General features: G+C 46.0%; 1 protein-coding gene across 1 annotated transcript in view; it reads left to right on the forward strand.

Annotated features, from left to right (window-relative positions):
* Positions 1 to 611: 611 nt before the first annotated feature.
* The window catches only part of LOC132322900 (signal-induced proliferation-associated 1-like protein 3), a gene marked incomplete at its 5' end in the record, with an annotated part of 28038 nt that continues 7645 nt past the window's right edge, over positions 612 to 21004 (forward strand). The window contains 5 exons of the mRNA XM_059837648.1: positions 612 to 656; positions 5222 to 5410; positions 7529 to 7703; positions 19142 to 19245; positions 20062 to 20219. Of these exons, the coding sequence (XP_059693631.1) occupies positions 612 to 656; positions 5222 to 5410; positions 7529 to 7703; positions 19142 to 19245; positions 20062 to 20219 (671 nt within the window). The remainder of the gene's footprint in view (positions 657 to 5221; positions 5411 to 7528; positions 7704 to 19141; positions 19246 to 20061; positions 20220 to 21004) is intronic.

Consider the following 21004-nt stretch of genomic DNA (forward strand, 5'->3'; position numbering starts at 1 on the left):
CACCCCCAAAATTCCCATTTTTCACCCCAAAATTCCCATTTTTAATCCTCATAATTCTGTTTTTCATCCCCAAAATTCCAATTTTTCATCCTTAAAATTCCCATTTTTAATCCCCAAAATTCCAAATTTTCATCCCCAAAATTCCCATTTTTAATCCTCAAAATTCCAATTTTTAATCCCCAAAATTCCGATTTTTAATCCTCAAAATTCCAATTTTTAATCCTCAAAATTCCCATTTTTAATCCTCAAAATTCCAATTTTTCACCCCCAAAATTCCCATTTTTAATCCTCAAAATTCCCATTTTTAATCCCCAAAATTCCCATTTTTAATCCTCAAAATTCCAATTTTTAATCCCCAAAATTCCGATTTCATCCCTAAAATTCCCATTTTTAATCCTCAAAATTCCAATTTTCAATCCTCAAAATTCTCATTTTTAATCCTCAAAATTCCCATTTTTCACCCCCAAAATTCCCATTTTTAATCCTCAAAATTCCCATTTTTAATCCTCAAAATTCCCATTTTTAATCCCCAAAATTCCAATTTTTTATCATGAAAATTCCAATTTTTTTCATGATTTTTCCCCCAGAATTCTCCCCCAAAAATTGGGATTTTGGGCCCCCAGTTCCAGCACCGCCTCATCTTCCGCACCAGCCAGGTCCCAAAAACCCCAAATCACCCCAAAACATCCCCCCAAATCACCCCAAAAATCACCCCAAATATCCCCCAAAATCCCCCCAAAATTGGGGAAAATCGGGGAAAAATTGTCCTTGAAATTGGAATTTTTCGTCCTCAAAATTCCGATTTTTTATCATGAAAATTCCAATTTTTCGTCCTCAAAATTCCAATTTTTAATCCTCAAAATTCCAATTTTCACCCTCAAAATTCCCATTTTTTATCCTCAAAATTCCAATTTTTCATCCTCAAAATTCCCATTTTTAATCTTCAAAATTCCCATCTTTAATCCTCAAAATTCCAATTTTTTATCATGAAAATTCCCATTTTTAATCTTCAAAATTCCCATTTTTAATCCTCAAAATTCCCATTTTTAATCCCCAAAATTCCCATTTTTAATCCTCAAAATTCCAATTTTTTATCATGAAAATTCCAATTTTTCACCCCCAAAATTCCGATTGTTAATCTTCAAAATTCCCATCTTTAATCCTCAAAATTCCAATTTTTTATCATGAAAATTCCCATTTTTAATCTTCAAAATTCCCATTTTTTAATCTTCAAAATTCCCATTTTTCATCCTCAAAATTCCAATTTTTCACCCCCAAAATTCCCATTTTTTATCATGAAAATTCCAATTTTTCGTCCTCAAAATTCCCATTTTTCACCCCCAAAATTCCCATTTTTCATCCTCAAAATTCCAATTTTTCATCCTTAAAATTCCCATCTTTAATCCTCAAAATTCCAATTTTTCATCCCCAAAATTCCAATTTTTCACCCCCAAAATTTCCATTTTTAATCCTCAAAATTCCCATTTTTAATCCCCAAAATTCCCATTTTTAATCCCCAAAATTCCAATTTTTCATCCCCAAAATTCCCATTTTTAATCCTCAAAATTCCAATTTTTCACCCCCAAAATTCCCATTTTTAATCCTCAAAATTCCAATTTTTCACCCTCAAAATTCCCATCTTTAATCCTCAAAATTCCAATTTTTCATCCCCAAAATTCCCATTTTTCACCCCCAAAATTCCCATTTTTAATCCTCAAAATTCTCATCTTTAATCCTCAAAATTCCAATTTTCACCCCCAAAATTCCCATTTTTTTATCATCAGAATTCCAATTTTTTATCATGATTTTCCCCCCCAAAATTGGGATTTTCGTGTCCCCATTTCCAGCACCAGCCAGGTCCCAAAAATCCCCAAAATCACCCCAAAATTATCCTTCCATTTTAGGAGAAAATTTTCTCAATTTTGGGATCAAATTCCCCAAATTTTTTGTAAAATATTCTTCATTTTTTAGATAAATTCGCCCCAATTTTTTTGTCAAATTCTCTCAATTTTGGGCTCAAATCCCCTGAATTTTAGGATAAAATTCCCACCAGTTTTGGTATAAAAATCCTCAATTTTAGGATAAAAACCCCTCAATTTTGGGCTCAAAATCCATCAATTTTGGGATAAAATCCCCAGAATTTGGGGAGAAAATTCCCCCATTTTTTGGGCTCAAATCCCTCAATTTTAAAGCTAAATTCCCACAATTTCAGGATAAAATTTCCTCAGTTTTGGGCTAAAATTCCCTCAATTTTGGGGTTCCAATCCCTGAATTTCAGGCTAAAATTCCCTCAATTTTGGGGTTCCAATCCCTGAATTTTGGGCTAAAATTCCTTCAATTTTGGGGTTCCAATCCCTGAATTTTGGGATCAAATTCCCTCAATTTTGGGGTGAAATCCCTGAATTTTGGGAAAATTCCCTCAATTTTGGGGTTCAATCCCTGAATTTTGGGCTAAAATTCCCTCAATTTTGGGGTGAAATCCCTGAATTTTGGGCTAAAATTCCCTCAATTTTAGGGTTCCAATCCCTGAATTTTGGGCTAAAATTCCCTCAATTTTGGGGTATCAATCCCTGAATTTTGGGCTAAAATTCCCTCAATTTTGGGGTGAAATCCCTGAATTTTGGGCTAAAATTCCCTCAATTTTGGAGTGAAATCCCTGAATTTCAGGCTAAAATTCCCTCAATTTTGGGGTGAAATCCCTGAATTTTGGGCTAAAATTCCCCAAATTTTGGGGTTCCAATCCCTGAATTTCAGGCTAAAATTCCCTCAATTTTGGGGTAACAATCCCTGAATTTTGGGCTAAAATTCCCTCAATTTTGGGGTGAAATCCCTGAATTTTGGGCTAAAATTCCCTCAATTTTGGGGTTCCAATCCCTGAATTTCAGGCTAAAATTCCCAACAATTTTGGGGTGAAATCCCTGAATTTTGGGATCAAATTCCCAACAATTTTGGGGTGAAATCCCTGAATTTTGGGATAAAATTCCCTCAATTTTGGGGTTCCAATCCCTGAATTTTGGGCTAAAATTCCCTCAATTTTGGGGTTCCAATCCCTGAATTTTGGGCTAAAATTCCCTCAATTTTGGGGTTCCAATCCCTGAATTTCAGGCTAAAATTCCCTCAATTTTGGGGTGAAATCCCTGAATTTTGGGCTAAAATTCCCTCAATTTTGGGGTGAAATCCCTGAATTTCAGGCTAAAATTCCCAACAATTTTGGGGTAACAATCCCTGAATTTTGGGATAAAATTCCCTCAATTTTGGGGTATCAATCCCTGAATTTTGGGCTAAAATTCCCTCAATTTTGGGGTTCATTCACTCAATTTTGGGCTAAAATTCCCTCTATTTTGGGATCAAATTCCCAAAATTTTGGGCCCAAATTCTCAGAAATTTTGGGGTGAAATCCCTCAATTTTGGGGTTCCAATCCCTGAATTTCAGGATAAAATCCTCTCAAATTTGGGCTCCAATCCCCAAATTTTGCTCCCAAATCCCCAAATTTTACCCTAAAAACCCCACATTTTTTTCCCTAAACCATCTGCAAACATCCCCAAAATTACAAATTCCCTCTTTTTCCCTAATTTTCCCCTAATTTTCCCCATTTTTTCCCCCTTTCCCAGCTGGTGACTCAGGGATTGAATCTTAAAATTTTGGGGTTCAAATTCTTTAATTTTTGGGTTCAAATTCCTCAATTTTTGGGATAAATTTATGACAATTTTGGGCTAAAATTCCCTCCATTTTGGGATCAAATTCCCACAATTTCAGTGTCAAATTCTTCAATTTTGGGAATAAATTTCCTCAAATTTAAGATAAATTTCCCAGAATTTTGGGATAAAATTCCCTCAATTTTGGGGTCAATTCCCCAGAATTGTGGTGAAAAATTCTCCAAATTTTTGGTATAATTTATCTCAATTTCAGGCTAAAATTCCCTCAATTTTGGGGTGAAATCCCTGAATTTTGGGCTAAAATTCCCTCAATTTTGGGGTTCCAATCCCTGAATTTTGGGCTAAAATTCCCTCAATTTTGGGGTGAAATCCCTGAATTTTGGGCTAAAATTCCCTCAATTTTGGGGTGAAATCTCTGAATTTTGGGCTAAAATTCCCTCAATTTTGGGGTGAAATCCCTGAATTTTGGGCTAAAATTCCCTCAATTTGGGGGTGAAATCCCTGAATTTTGGGATCAAATTCCCTCAATTTTGGGGTGAAATCCCTGAATTTTGGGCTAAAATTCCCTCAATTTTGGGGCTCCAATCCCTGAATTTTGGGCTAAAATTCCCTCAATTTTGGGGTTGAAATCCCTGAATTTTGGGCTAAAATTCCCTCAATTTTGGGGTTCCAATCCCTGAATTTTGGGCTAAAATTCCCTCAATTTTGGGGTAACAATCCCGGAATTTCAGGATAAAATTCCCTCAATTTTGGGGTGAAATCCCTGAATTTTGGGCTAAAATTCCCTCAATTTTGGGGTGAAATCCCTGAATTTTGGGCTAAAATTCCCTCAATTTTGGGGTTCCAATCCCTGAATTTCAGGCTAAAATTCCCTCAATTTTGGGGTGAAATCCCTGAATTTTGGGCTAAAATTCCCTCAATTTTGGGGCTCCAATCCCTGAATTTTGGGCTAAAATTCCCTCAATTTTGGGGTAGAAATCCCTGAATTTTGGGCTAAAATTCCCTCAATTTTGGGGTAACAATCCCGGAATTTCAGGATAAAATTCCCTCAATTTTGGGGTAACAATCCCTGAATTTTGGGCTAAAATTCCCTCAATTTTGGGGTTCCAATCCCTGAATTATGGGCTAAAATTCCCTCAATTTTGGGGTGAAATCCCTGAATTTTGGGCTAAAATTCCCTCAATTTTGGGGTAACAATCCCTTAATTTTGGGCTAAAATTCCCTCAATTTTGGGGTTCAATCACTCAATTTTGGGATCAAATTCCCTCAATTTTGGGATCAAATTCCCACAATTTTGGGATCAAATTCCCAAAATTTTGGGATCAAATTCTCCGAAATTTTGGGGTGAAATCCCTCCATTTTGGGGTTCCAACCCCTGAATTTCAGGATAAAATCCTCTCAAATTTGGGCTCAAATCCCCAAACTTTGCTCCCAAATCCCCAAATTTTACCCTAAAAACCCCACATTTTTTTCCCTAAACCCCCTGCAAACCTCCCCAAAATTACAAATTCCCTCTTTTTCCCTAATTTTCCCCTAATTTTCCCATTTTTTCCCCCTTTCCCAGCTGGTGACCCTCCGTGGCTCCATCCTGGAGGACGCCACCCCCAGCACGGCCAAGGCCGGATCGGTGCGCGGGATCCCCCTGCGGGACCTGCTGGAATTCGTCCTGCCCGAGCTCAACATCCACTGCCTGCGCCTGGCCCTGGCCACCCCCAAGGTCCCCGAGCAGCTCCTCAAGCTGGACGAGCAGGGGGTGAGAATTCCAGAGATTTTGGGAATTTTTGGGGAATTTTTTTGGAATTTTTTGGCAATTTTTTGGGAATTTTTCGGAATTTTCGCGAATTTTTTTGGCAATTTTCGCGACTTTTTTGGGCAATTTCTGGAATATTTTGGGCTTTGGTGTAGTTGAAGGGTTAAAGGATCTCAAGGGTTAAACGATTGCTGGGATTTGAGAGAATTCCTGGAATTTTTGGGAATTTTTTGGGAATTTTTTGGGAATTTTTTGGGAGTGTTTTGGCAATTTCTGGGATTTTTTGCTGATTTTCCGCGGCTTTTTCCGCAGATTTTTCACCGATTTTTCTGGGATTTTTGAGGGATTTTTTAGGATTTTTGAGGGATTTTTGAGGGATTTTTTCGGATTTTGGGCTCTGTCCCATTCCCACCCTTAAAGTCTCCCAACTCTTGAAAGATTCCTGGGATTTTTCGGGAATTTTTGGGGGAATTTTGGGGTTTTTTGGGGATCCCCCTGCGGGACCTGCTGGAATTCGTCCTGCCCGAGCTCAACATCCACTGCCTGCGCCTGGCCCTGGCCACCCCCAAGGTCCCCGAGCAGCTCCTCAAGCTGGACGAGCAGGGGGTGAGAATTCCAGAAAATTTTGGGAATTTTTGGGAATTTTTGGGGAATTTTTTGGGAATTTTTCGGATTTTTCGCTAATTTTTTTGGCCATTTTCGCGACTTTTTTGGGGAGCAATTTCTGGGATATTTTGGGCTTTGGTGTAGTTGAAGGGTTAAAGGATCTCAAGGGTTAAACGATTGCTGGGATTTGAGAGAATTCCTGGAATTTTGGGGAATTTTTTGGGAGTTTTTTGGCAATTTCTGGGATTTTTTGCTGATTTTCCGCGGCTTTTTCCGCAGATTTTTCACCGATTTTTCTGGGATTTTTCTGGGATTTTTTTAGGGATTTTTGAGGGATTTTTGAGGGATTTTTGAGGATTTTGGGCTCTGTCCCATTCCCACCCTTAAAGGCTCCCAACTCTTGAAAGATTCCTGGGATTTTTAGGGAATTTTTGGGGGAATTTTGGGATTTTTTGGGGATCCCCCTGCGGGAGCTGCTGGAATTCGTCCTGCCCGAGCTCAACATCCACTGCCTGCGCCTGGCCCTGGCCACCCCCAAGGTCCCCGAGCAGCTCCTCAAGCTGGACGAGCAGGGGGTGAGAATTCCAGAAAATTTGGGAATTTTTGGGAATTTTTTGGGAATTTTTTGGGAATTTTTCAGAATTTTCGCGAATTTTTTTGGCAATTTTCGCGACTTTTTTGGGCAATTTCTGGAATATTTTGGGCTTTGGTGTAGTTGAAGGGTTAAAGGATCTCAAGGGTTAAATGATTGCTGGGATTTGAGGGAATTCCTGGAATTGTTGGGAATTTTTTGGGAATTTTGGGAATTTTTTGGGAATTTTTTGGCAATTTCTGGGTTTTTGTGTGGAATTTTCTGGGATTTTTTAGGGATTTTCTGTCATTTTTGGTGGTTTTGGGCTCTGTTTTATTCCAAGGGTTCAAGGATCTCAAGGGTTCAATGATTCCTGGGATTTGAGGGAATTCCTGGAATTTTTGGGAATTTTTGGGGAATTTTTTTGGATTTTTTTTGAATTTTTTTGGCAATTTCTGGGAGTTTATTTTTTGGGATTTTTTGGATAATTTCCTGAGATTTTAGGGAAATTTCCTGGGATTTTTGGGGGGAATTTCCTGAGATTTTTGGGGGTGGAATTTACTGGGATTTTGGGGGGGTTTTCTGGAATTTTTTGGGATTTTTTGGGAATTTTTTGGCAATTTCTGGGAGTTTATTTTTTGGGATTTTTTGGATAATATTCTGGGATTTTGGGAAATTTCCTGGGATTTTGGGGGGGAATTTTCTGGGAATTTGGGGGGTTTTTCTGGAATTTTCTGGGGATTCCCTGGGACTTTTTGGGGTTTTTGGATTTGTCATTTTCCAAGGCTTTCCTGCTCCCGTGAGTCGGGCGATCCCAAGGCTCGACGAATTTCCAGGATTTTCTGGAATTCCTTGGCTTTGGGATTTTTTGGGGGGGGTGGAATTTGGGGGTTTTTTTTTGGTATTCTGAAGATCCTAAATCCCCCAACGTCGGCGCGGCGCAGCTGTGCCGGCGGCACAAGGTGGGGATCCTCTACTGCAAGGCCGGGCAGAGCTCGGAGGAGGAGATGTACAACAACGAGGCCGCCGGGCCCGCCCTCGACGAGTTCCTCACGCTCCTGGGCGAGAAGGTGTCCCTCAAGTCCTTCACCAAGTACGCGGCGCAGCTCGACACCAAGAGTGAGTTTGGGCATCTTCTCGGGATCTTCTGGGGATCTGGGATGTCCCCAGGAGATCCCAAGGGTAGAAGGGTTCCAAGAGCTGGGGGATTCCAAGGGTTGAAGGATCTCAAGAGTTGGTTGAAGGATCTCAAGGCTTGGATGGTCCCAGAAGTTGGGCAATCTCAGGGGTTGAAGGATCCCAGGAGTTGGTTGAAGGATCCCAAGAGTTGGTTGAAGGATCCCAAGAGCTGGGAGATCCCAAGAGTTTAAGGTTCCCAAGGGTTGAAGGATTCCAAGAGTAGAAGGGTTCTAGGAAAGGATTCCAAGGGTTGAAGGATTCTGAGGGTTGGGAGATCCCCGGAGTTGGAGGCTCTTGGCAGAGAAGGTGTCCCTCAAGTCCTTCACCAAGTACGCGGCGCAGCTCGACACCAAGAGTGAGTTTGGGCATCTTCTGGGGATCTTCTGGGGATCTGGGATTTCACCAGGAGATCCCAAGGGTTGAAGGTTCCAAGGGTTGAAGGATTCTGAGGGTTGGGAGATCCCCAGAGTTGGAGGCTCTTGGCAGAGAAGGTGTTCCTCAAGTCCTTCACCAAGTACGCGGCGCAGCTCGACACCAAGAGTGAGTTTGGGCATCTTCTCGGGATCTTCTTGGGATCTGGGATTTGACCAGGAGATCCCAAGGGTTGAAGGGTTCCAAGAGCTGGGGGATTCCAAGGGTTGAAAGATTCCAAGAGTTTGGAGATCTCAAAAGTTGAAGGATTCCAAGGGTTGAGGGATCTCAAGGGTTGGGGGATCTCAAGGGTTGGGGGATCTCAAGGTGTGGGTGAATCCAGGGGTTGAAGGATCTCAACGTTGAAGGATTTCAAGAGTTGGTTGAAGGATCCCAAGAGTTGGTTGAAAGATCCCAAGAGTTGGGAGATCCCAAGAGTTTAAGGTTCCCAAGGGTTGAAGGATCCCAAGAGTTGAAGGGTTCTAGGAAAGGATTACAAGGGTTGAAGGATTCTGAGGGTGGGGAGATCCCAAGAGTTGGAGGCTCTTGGCAGAGAAGGTGTCCCTCAAGTCCTTCACCAAGTACGCGGCGCAGCTCGACACCAAGAGTGAGTTTGGGCATCTTCTCGGGATCTTCTGGGGATCTGGGATTTCACCAGGAGATCCCAAGGGTTGAAGGGTTCCAAGAGTTGGGGGATCTCAAGGGTTGGGGGATCTCAAGAGTTGGAGGCTCTTGGCAGAGAAGGTGTCCCTCAAGTCCTTCACCAAGTATGCGGCGCAGCTCGACGCCAAGAGTGAGTTTGGGCATCTTCTCGGGATCTTCTGGGGATCTGGGATTTCACCAGGAGATCCCAAGGGTTGAAGGATTCCAAGAGCTGGGGGATTCCAAGGGCTGAAGGATCTCAAGGGTTGGATGGTCCCAGAAGTTGGGGGTGGATCTCAAGGGTTGAAGAATCCCAAGAGTTGGAGGCTCTTGGCAGAGAAGGTGTCCCTCAAGTCCTTCACCAAGTACGCGGCGCAGCTCGACACCAAGAGTGAGTTTGGGCATCTTCTGGGGATCTTCTGGGGATCTGGGATTTCACCAGGAGATCCCAAGGGTTGAAGGGTTCCAAGCGTTGGTTGAAGGATCCCAAGGGTTGAAGGATTCCAAGAGTTTGGAGATCTCAAAAGTTGAAGGATTCCAAGAGTTGGGGGATCTCAAGGTGTGGGTGAATCCAGGGGTTGAAGGATCTCAAGCGTTGAAGGATTTCAAGAGTTGGTTGAAGGATCCCAAGGGTTGGTTGAAGGATCCCAAGGCTTGGATGGTCCCAGAAGTTGGGCAATCTCAGGGGTTGAAGGATCCCAGGAGTTGGTTGAAGGATCCCAAGTGTTGGGAGATCCCAAGAGTTTAAGGTTCCCAAGGGTTGAAGGATTTCAAGAGTTGGTTGAAGGATCCCAAGAGTTGGTTGAAGGATCCCAAGAGCGGGGAGATCCCAAGAGTTTAAGGTTCCCAAGGGTTGAAGGATCCCAAGAGTTGGTTGAAGGATCCCAAGAGTTGGGAGATCCCAAGAGTTTAAGTTTCCCAAGGGTTGAAGGATCCCAAGAGTTGAAGGGTTCTAGGAAAGGATTACAAGGGTTGAAGGATTCTGAGGGTTGGGAGATCCCCAGAGTTGGAGGCTCTTGGCAGAGAAGGTGTCCCTCAAGTCCTTCACCAAGTACGCGGCGCAGCTCGACACCAAGAGTGAGTTTGGGGTCTCAGGATCTTCTCGGGATCTTCTGGGGATCTGGGATTTCACCAGGAGATCCCAAGGCTTGAAGGGTTCCAAGAGCTGGTGGTTCCCAAGGGTTGGGTGATCCCAAGAGTTGAAGGATCCCAGAGGTTGTGTCGAGGATCCCTGAGACTGGGCAATCCCGGAAGTTGGGTGATCCCAAAACTTGAAGGCTTCCAAAGGTTAAAGGATTCCTAAGAGAGGGAAGATCCAAGAGTGGGAGATCCAGTGTTGGAGGATTCCAAGAGTTGGGGGATCCCAAGGGTTGGAGGATCCCAAAGTTTGGAGTATCCCAGAAGTTGGTTGGAAGATCCCTCTGATTGTGGGATCCCAAGGGTTGGGGGGTCCCAGACGTTGGGTGATCCATCCCAAGGTTCCAGGATGATCCCAAGGGTTGGGTGGTCCCAGACGATGGGTGATCCATCCCAAGGTTCCAGGATGATCCCAAGGGTTGGGTGGTCCCAGACGTTGGGTGATCCAGCCCAAGGTTCCAGGATGATCCCAAGGGTTGGCTGGTCCCAGACGTTGGGTGATCCATCCCAAGGTTCCAGGATGATCCCAAGGGTTGGGTGGTCCCAGACGTTGGGTGATCCAGCCCAAGGTTCCAGGATGATCCCAAGGGTTGGGTGGTCCCAGACGTTGGGTGATCCAGCCCAAGGTTCCAGGATGATCCCAAGGGTTGGGTGATCCCAGACGTTGGGTGATCCAGCCCAAGGTTCCAGGATGATCCCAAGGGTTGGGTGGTCCCAGTTGGACACCAGGAGGGAGTTTCGGGATGTGTTCCTGGAGCCAGGATTTCAGCGGATCCATTTTTTGGGATTCCACCTGATCCACTGGTCAGGATTTTATCAGATCCACTTCTCCGGATTGCACCGTCTCTGTTTTTTGGGATTCCACCAGGTCCATCTTTTGGCATTCCACCAGATCCATCTTTTGGCATTCCCCAGATCCATCTTTTGGCATTCCAGCAGATCCATCTTTTGGCATTCCACCAGATCCATCTTTTGGCATTCCCCAGATCCATCTTTTGGCATTCCACCAGATCCCTCTTTTGGCATTCCAGCAGATCCATCTTTTGGCATTCCCCAGATCCATCTTTTGGCATTCCCCAGATCCCTCTTTTGGCATTCCACCAGATCCCTCTTTTGGCATTCCACCGGATCCATCTTTTGGCATTCCACCGGATCCATCTTTTGGCATTCCACCAGATCCATCTTTTGGCATTCCCCAGATCCATCTTTTGGCATTCCACCAGATCCATCTTTTGGCATTCCCCAGATCCATCTTTTGGCATTCCAGCAGATCCATCTTTTGGCATTCCACCAGATCCATCTTTTGGCATTCCCCAGATCCATCTTTTGGCATTCCACCAGATCCCTCTTTTGGCATTCCAGCAGATCCATCTTTTGGCATTCCACCAGATCCATCTTTTGGCATTCACCGGATCCATCTTTTGGCATTCCACCGGATCCATCTTTTGGCATTCCCCAGATCCATCTTTTGGCATTCCCCAGATCCATCTTTTGGCATTCCACCAGATCCATCTTTTGGCATTCCACCAGATCCATCTTTTGGCATTCCCCAGATCCCTCTTTTGGCATTCCCCAGATCCATCTTTTGGCATTCCCCAGATCCATCTTTTGGCATTCCACCGGATCCATCTTTTGGCATTCCACCGGATCCCTCTTTTGGGATTCCACCAGATCCATCTTTTGGCATTCCACCGGATCCATCTCTTGGCATTCCCCAGATCCATCTTTTGGCATTCCAGCAGATCCATCTTTTGGCATTCCACCAGATCCCTCTTTTGGCATTCCACCAGATCCATCTTTTGGCATTCCCCAGATCCATCTTTTGGCATTCCACCGGATCCATCTTTTGGCATTCCCCGGATCCATCTTTTGACATTCCACCAGATCCATCTTTTGGCATTCCACCGGATCCATCTTTTGGCATTCCACCGGATCCATCTTTTGGCATTCCACCAGATCCATCTTTTGGCATTCCAGCAGATCCATCTTTTGGCATTCCACCGGATCCATCTTTTGGCATTCCACCGGATCCCTCTTTTGGCATTCCACCAGATCCCTCTTTTGGCATTCCCCAGATCCCTCGTTTGGCATTCCACCGGATCCATCTTTTGGCATTCCACCAGATCCATCTCTTGGCATTCCACCGGATCCATCTTTTGGCATTCCACCGGATCCATCTTTTGGCATTCCACCAGATCCATCTTTTGGCATTCCACCGGATCCATCTTTTGGCATTCCACCAGATCCATCTTTTGGCATTCCACCGGATCCATCTTTTGGCATTCCACCAGATCCATCTTTTGGCATTCCACCAGATCCATCTTTTGGCATTCCACCGGATCCATCTTTTGGCATTCCACCAGATCCATCTTTTGGCATTCCACCGGATCCATCTTTTGGCATTCCACCAGATCCATCTTTTGGCATTCCCCAGATCCATCTTTTGGCATTCCACCGGATCCATCTTTTGGCATTCCAGCAGATCCATCTTTTGGCATTCCCCAGATCCATCTTTTGGCATTCCACCGGATCCCTCTTTTGGCATTCCACCAGATCCATCTTTTGGCATTCCACCGGATCCATCTTTTGGCATTCCACCGGATCCATCTTTTGGCATTCCATCAGATCCCTCTTTTGGCATTCCACCGGATCCATCTTTTGGCATTCCACCGGATCCATCTTTCGGCATTCCACCGGATCCATCTCTTGCCATTCCACCGGATCCCTCTTTTGGCATTCCACCGGATCCATCTTTTGGCATTCCACCAGATCCATCTTTTGGCATTCCCCAGATCCCTCTTTTGGCATTCCACCGGATCCATCTCTTGGCATTCCACCAGATCCATCTTTTGGCATTCCACCAGATCCATCTTTTGGCATTCCAGCAGATCCATCTTTTGGCATTCCCCAGATCCCTCTTTTGGCATTCCACCAGATCCATCTTTTGTCATTCCCCCAGATCCATCTTTTGGCATTCCCCAGATCCATCTTTTGGCATTCCCCAGATCCCTCTTTTGGCATTCCCCAGATCCCTCTTTTGGCATTCCCCAGATCCCTCGTTTGGCATTCCACCAGATCCATCTTTTGGCATTCCACCAGATCCATCTTTTGGCATTCCACCGGATCCATCTTTTGGCATTCCAGCAGATCCATCTTTTGGCATTCCCCAGATCCCTCTTTTGGCATTCCCCAGATCCATCTTTTGACATTCCACCGGATCCATCTTTTGGCATTCCACCGGATCCATCTTTTGGCATTCCACCAGATCCATCTTTTGGCATTCCACCGGATCCCTCTTTTGGCATTCCCCAGATCCATCTTTTGGCATTCCACCAGATCCATCTTTTGGCATTCCACCGGATCCATCTTTTGGCATTCCACCAGATCCATCTTTTGGCATTCCACCGGATCCATCTTTTGGCATTCCACCGGATCCCTCGTTTGGCATTCCACCAGATCCATCTTTTGGCATTCCACCAGATCCATCTTTTGGCATTCCATCAGATCCCTCTTTTGGCATTCCACCGGATCCATCTCTTGCCATTCCACCAGATCCATGTTTTGGCATTCCCCAGATCCCTCTTTTGGCATTCCACCGGATCCATCTTTTGGCATTCCACCAGATCCATCTTTTGGCATTCCACCGGATCCATCTTTTGGCATTCCACCAGATCCATCTTCTGGCATTCCACCAGATCCATCTTTTGGCATTCCACCGGATCCATCTTTTGGCATTCCACCGGATCCATCTTTTGGCATTCCACCGGATCCCTCTTTTGGCATTCCACCAGATCCATCTTTTGGCATTCCACCGGATCCATCTTTTGGCATTCCAGCAGATCCATCTTTTGGCATTCCAGCAGATCCATCTTTTGGCATTCCCCAGATCCATCTTTTGGCATTCCACCAGATCCATCTTTTGGCATTCCACCAGATCCATCTTTTGGCATTCCAGCGGATCCCTCTTTTGGCATTCCAGCAGATCCATCTCTTGGCATTCCACCAGATCCATCTTTTGTCATTCCCCCAGATCCATCTTTTGGCATTCCACCAGATCCATCTTTTGGCATTCCAGCAGATCCATCTTTTGGCATTCCACCAGATCCCTCTTTTGGCATTCCACCAGATCCATCTTTTGGCATTCCCCAGATCCATCTTTGGCATTCCATGGGATCCATCTTTTGGCATTCCACCAGATCCATCTTTTGGCATTCCACCGGATCCCTCTTTTGGCATTCCACCGGATCCATCTTTTGGCATTCCACCGGATCCCTCTTTTGGCATTCCACCAGATCCATCTCTTGGCATTCCACCGGATCCATCTTTTGGCATTCCCCAGATCCCTCTTTTGGCATTCCACCGGATCCATCTCTTGCCATTCCACCGGATCCCTCTTTTGGCATTCCACCGGATCCATCTTTTGGCATTCCACCGGATCCATCTTTTGGCATTCCCCAGATCCCTCTTTTGGCATTCCCCAGATCCCTCTTTTGGCATTCCACCGGATCCATCTTTTGGCATTCCACCAGATCCATCTTTTGGCATTCCACCAGATCCATCTTTTGGCATTCCCCAGATCCATCTTCTGGCATTCCACCAGATCCCTCTTTTGGCATTCCACCGGATCCATCTTTTGGCATTCCACCAGATCCATCTTTTGGCATTCCACCAGATCCATCTTTTGGCATTCCACCGGATCCATCTTTTGGCATTCCACCGGATCCATCTTTTGGCATTCCCCAGATCCATCTTTTGGCATTCCACCGGATCCATCTTTTGGCATTCCCCAGATCCATCTTTTGGCATTCCCCAGATCCATCTTTTGGCATTCCCCAGATCCCTCTTTTGGCATTCCACCGGATCCCTCGTTTGGCATTCCACCGGATCCATCTTTTGGCATTCCAGCAGATCCATCTTTTGGCATTCCCCAGATCCCTCTTTTGGCATTCCACCGGATCCATCTTTTGGCATTCCACCAGATCCATCTCTTGGCATTCCCCAGATCCCTCTTTTGGCATTCCACCGGATCCCTCGTTTGGCATTCCACCGGATCCATCTTTTGGCATTCCAGCAGATCCCTCTTTTGGCATTCCACCGGATCCATCTTTTGGCATTCCACCAGATCCATCTTTTGGCATTCCCCAGATCCATCTTTTGGCATTCCACCGGATCCATCTCTTGGCATTCCCCAGATCCCTCTTTTGGCATTCCAGCAGATCCATCTTTTGGCATTCCACCAGATCCATCTTTTGGCATTCCACCGGATCCATCTTTTGGCATTCCAGCAGATTCCTCGTTTGGCATTCCACCGGATCCATCTTTTGGCATTCCACCGGATCCCTCTTTTGGCATTCCACCGGATCCATCTTTTGGCATTCCACCAGATCCATCTTTTGGCATTCCCCAGATCCATCTTTTGGCATTCCACCGGATCCATCTCTTGGCATTCCCCAGATCCCTCTTTTGGCATTCCACCAGATCCATCTTTTGGCATTCCACCAGATCCATCTTTTGGCATTCCACCAGATCCATCTTTTGGCATTCCACCGGATCCATCTTTTGGCATTCCACCAGATCCATCTTTTGGCATTCCAGCAGATCCATCTTTTGGCATTCCAGCAGATCCATCTTTTGGCATTCCACCGGATCCATCTTTTGGCATTCCACCGGATCCCTCTTTTGGCATTCCACCGGATCCATCTTTTGGCATTCCAGCAGATTCCTCGTTTGGCATTCCACCGGATCCATCTTTTGGCATTCCACCAGATCCATCTTTTGGCATTCCACCAGATCCATCTTTTGGCATTCCACCGGATCCCTCGTTTGGCATTCCACCGGATCCATCTTTTGGCATTCCACCGGATCCATCTTTTGGCATTCCACCAGATCCATCTTTTGGCATTCCCCAGATCCATCTTTTGGCATTCCACCGGATCCATCTCTTGGCATTCCCCAGATCCATCTTTTGGCATTCCAGCAGATCCATCTTTTGGCATTCCACCGGATCCCTCTTTTGGCATTCCACCAGATCCATCTTTTGGCATTCCACCAGATCCATCTTTTGGCATTCCACCGGATCCATCTTTTGGCATTCCACCAGATCCATCTTTTGGCATTCCAGCAGATCCATCTTTTGGCATTCCAGCAGATCCATCTTTTGGCATTCCACCGGATCCATCTTTTGGCATTCCACCGGATCCCTCGTTTGGCATTCCCCAGATCCATCTTTTGGCATTCCACCAGATCCATCTTTTGGCATTCCATCAGATCCCTCTTTTGGCATTCCACCGGATCCCTCGTTTGGCATTCCACCGGATCCATCTTTTGGCATTCCCCAGATCCCTCTTTTGGCATTCCCCAGATCCATCTTTTGGCATTCCACCAGATCCCTCTTTTGGCATTCCACCAGATCCATCTTTTGGCATTCCACCAGATCCATCTCTTGCCATTCCAGCAGATCCCTCTTTTGGCATTCCAGCAGATCCATCTTTTGGCATTCCAGCAGATCCATCTTTTGCCATTCCACCAGATCCATCTTTTGGCATTCCACCGGATCCATCTTTTGGCATTCCACCGGATCCATCTTTTGGCATTCCACCGGATCCCTCGTTTGGCATTCCCCAGATCCATCTTTTGGCATTCCCCAGATCCATCTTTTGGCATTCCACCAGATCCCTCTTTTGGCATTCCACCGGATCCCTCGTTTGGCATTCCCCAGATCCATCTTTTGGCATTCCCCAGATCCATCTTTTGGCATTCCCCAGATCCATCTTTTGGCATTCCAGCAGATCCATCTTTTGGCATTCCCCAGATCCCTCTTTTGGCATTCCACCGGATCCCTCTTTTGGCATTCCACCAGATCCATCTTTTGGCATTCCACCGGATCCATCTTTTGGCATTCCACCGGATCCATCTTTTGGCATTCCACGGGATCCCTCGTTTGGCATTCCACCGGATCCATCTTTTGGCATTCCCCAGATCCCTCTTTTGGCATTCCACCGGATCCCTCGTTTGGCATTCCCCAGATCCATCTTTTGGCATTCCACCAGATCCATCTTTTGCCATTCCACCAGATCCATCTTTTGGCATTCCACCAAATCCCTCTTTTGGCATTCCACCGGATCCATCTTTTGGCATTCCACCGGATCCATCTTTTGGCATTCCACAGATCCCTCTTTTGGCATTCCCCAGATCCATCTTTTGGCATTCCACCAGATCCATCTTTTGGCATTCCACCAGATCCATCTTTTGCCATTCCAGCAGATCCCTCTTTTGGCATTCCAGCAGATCCATCTTTTGCCATTCCATGGGATCCATCTTTTGTCATTCCACCGGATCCATCTTTTGGCATTCCACCGGATCCATCTTTTGGCATTCCACCGGATCCCTCGTTTGGCATTCCCCAGATCCATCTTTTGGCATTCCCCAGATCCATCTTTTGGCATTCCACCAGATCCCTCTTTTGGCATTCCACCGGATCCCTCGTTTGGCATTCCCCAGATCCATCTTTTGGCATTCCCCAGATCCCTCTTTTGGCATTCCACCGGATCCCTCTTTTGGCATTCCACCGGATCCATCTTTTGGCATTCCACCGGATCCATCTTTTGGCATTCCACGGGATCCCTCGTTTGGCATTCCACCGGATCCATCTTTTGGCATTCCCCAGATCCCTCTTTTGGCATTCCACCGGATCCATCTTTTGGCATTCCACCAGATCCATCTTTTGGCATTCCACCAGATCCATCTTTTGGCATTCCACCAGATCCATCTTTTGGCATTCCACCGGATCCCTCGTTTGGCATTCCCCAGATCCATCTTTTGGCATTCCACCAGATCCATCTTTTGGCATTCCACCGGATCCCTCGTTTGGCATTCCCCAGATCCATCTTTTGGCATTCCCCAGATCCCTCTTTTGGCATTCCACCGGATCCCTCTTTTGGCATTCCCCAGATCCATCTTTTGGCATTCCACCAGATCCATCTTTTGGCATTCCACCGGATCCATCTTTTGGCATTCCAGCAGATCCATCTTTTGGCATTCCACGGGATCCCTCGTTTGGCATTCCACCGGATCCATCTTTTGGCATTCCCCAGATCCCTCTTTTGGCATTCCACCAGATCCATCTCTTGCCATTCCAGCAGATCCCTCTTTTGGCATTCCAGCAGATCCATCTTTTGCCATTCCACCAGATCCATCTTTTGGCATTCCACCGGATCCATCTTTTGGCATTCCACCGGATCCCTCGTTTGGCATTCCCCAGATCCATCTTTTGGCATTCCCCAGATCCATCTTTTGGCATTCCACCAGATCCCTCTTTTGGCATTCCACCGGATCCCTCTTTTGGCATTCCACCGGATCCATCTTTTGGCATTCCACCGGATCCATCTTTTGGCATTCTCCAGATCCATCATTTGGCATTCCACCGGATCCCTCGTTTGGCATTCCACCGGATCCCTCTTTTGGCATTCCACTGGATCCCTCGTTTGGCATTCCAGCAGATCCCTCGTTTGGCATTCCAGCAGATCCTTCTTTTGGCATTCCCCAGATCCCTCGTTTGGCATTCCACCGGATCCATCTTTTGGCATTCCCCAGATCCATCTTTTGGCATTCCCCAGATCCATCTTTTGGCATTCCACCAGATCCATCTTTTGGCATTCCACCGGATCCCTCTTTTGGCATTCCAGCAGATCCATCTTTTGGCATTCCACCAGATCCATCTTTTGGCATTCCACCAGATCCATCTTTTGGCATTCCACCAGATCCATCTTTTGGCATTCCAGCAGATCCCTCTTTTGGCATTCCCCCGATCCCTCTTTTGGCATTCCACCAGATCCATCTTTTGGCATTCCACCAGATCCATCTTTTGGCATTCCACCGGATCCATCTTTTGGCATTCCACCGGATCCCTCTTTTGGCATTCCATCAGATCCCTCTTTTGGCATTCCACCGGATCCATCTCTTGCCATTCCACCAGATCCATCTTTTGGCATTCCACCGGATCCCTCTTTTGGCATTCCACCGGATCCATCTTTTGGCATTCCACCGGATCCATCTTTTGGCATTCCCCAGATCCCTCTTTTGGCATTCCCCAGATCCCTCTTTTGGCATTCCCCAGATCCCTCGTTTGGCATTCCACGGGATCCCTCGTTTGGCGTGTCCCCATCTCCTCTTTCCCCGTTTCTCCGCAGCCGACTCGACGGGCACGCACTCGCTCTACACCACCTACCAGGACTACGAGATCATGTTCCACGTGTCCACCATGCTGCCCTACACGCCCAACAACCGCCAGCAGGTACCGCCCCTGCACCCCGGGCCTTTCCTGGAATCCGTGGGGATCGGGAGATCCCAAGGGTTGGGTGCTCCCAGAGGTTGGGGGAGCTCAAGGGTTGGATGATCCCAAGGGTTGGTCGGGAGATCCAAGAGTTGGGGGATCCCAAGGGTTGGGTGGTCCCAAGGGTTGGATGATCCCAAGAGCTGGATGATCCTAAGGGCTGGATGATCCCAAGGGTTGGATGATCCCAAGGGTTGGTCGGGAGATCCCAGAGTTGGGGGATCCCAAGGGTTGGGTGTTCTCAAGGGCTGGATGATCCCAAGGGTTGGTTGGGAGATCCAAGAGTTGGGGGATCCCAAGGGTTGGAGGATCCCAAGAGTTGGAGGATCCCAAGAGCTGGATGATCCCAAGGGTTGGTTGATCCCAAGGGTTGGTTGGGAGATCCAAGAGTTGGGTGATCCCAAGGGTTGAAGGATTCCAAGAGTTGATTGGAAGATCCCAAGGACTGGATGATCCCATAAAGTGGATGATCCCAAGGGTTGGTTGATCCCAAGGGTTGAATGATCCCAAGGGTTGGCTGGGAGATCCAAGAGTTGGGGGATCCCAAGGGTTGGTTGGTCCCAAGAGTTGGAGGATCCCAAGGATTGGATGATCCCAATGGTTGGTTGATGGACCCAAGGGTTGAAGGATTCCAAGAGTTGGAGGATCCCAAGGGCTGGTTGAGAGATCCAAGAGTTGGGTGATCCCAAGATTTGGAGGATCCCCAAGGTTGGACCATCCCAGATCTCCACCCCACCCACTCCCAATGTTTTATTTCCCCCCAAAACCCATTCCCAGCTTCTCCGGAAGCGCCACATCGGCAACGACATCGTCACCATCATCTTCCAAGAGCCCGGCGCGTTGCCCTTCACGCCGCAGAACATCCGCTCCCACTTCCAGCACGTCTTCATCATCGTCCGCGCCCACCAGCCCTGCTCCGACAACGTCTCCTACAGGTGGGACCCAAAAATTCCACAACAATCCCCAAAAATTCCTTCAAATTCGCAAAACTTCCCCCCCAAAAATACCAAAAATTTGTAAAAAACCAGCGAAAATTCCCCAAAAATTTGACCCAAAAAAAAATCACCAAAAATTTCTTACAATTCCGATCCCATCGGATCTGCCGGCCCTGGGAATCACAAAAATTCCCCCAAAATACCAAAAATTTTGTAAAAAACCAGCAAAAATTCCCAAAAAATTTGCCAAAAATTCACCAAAAATTTCTGAAGGTTCTGATCCTGTCGGATCTGCTGGGTCCAGGAGTCCAGAATCACAAAAATTCCCAAAAATACCAAAAATTTGTAAAAAATCAGCGAAAATTCCCAAAAAATTTGCCAAAAATTCACCAAAAATTTATAAAGGTTCTGATCCTGTCGGATCTGCTGGGTCCAGGAGTCCAGAATGACAAAAATTCCCCAAAAATACCAAAAATTTGTAAAAAACCAGCAAAAATTCCCCAAAAATTTGACCAAAAAAAAAAAATCTCCAAAAATTTCTTACAATTCCGATCCCATCGGATCTGCCGGCCCTGGGAATCACAAAAATTCCCCCCAAATACCAAAAATTTGTAAAAAACCAGCAAAAATTCCCCAAAAATTTGCCAAAAATTCACCAAAAATTCCTGAAGGTTCTGATCCCGTCGGATCTGCTGGGTCCAGGAGTCCAGAATCACAAAAATTCCCCAAAAATACCAAAAATTTGTAAAAAATCAGCGAAAATTCCCTAAAAATTTGACCAAAAA

Source organism: Haemorhous mexicanus, unplaced genomic scaffold (genome assembly GCF_027477595.1).
Source record: "Haemorhous mexicanus isolate bHaeMex1 unplaced genomic scaffold, bHaeMex1.pri scaffold_192_ctg1, whole genome shotgun sequence".
NCBI lineage: Eukaryota > Metazoa > Chordata > Aves > Passeriformes > Fringillidae > Haemorhous > Haemorhous mexicanus.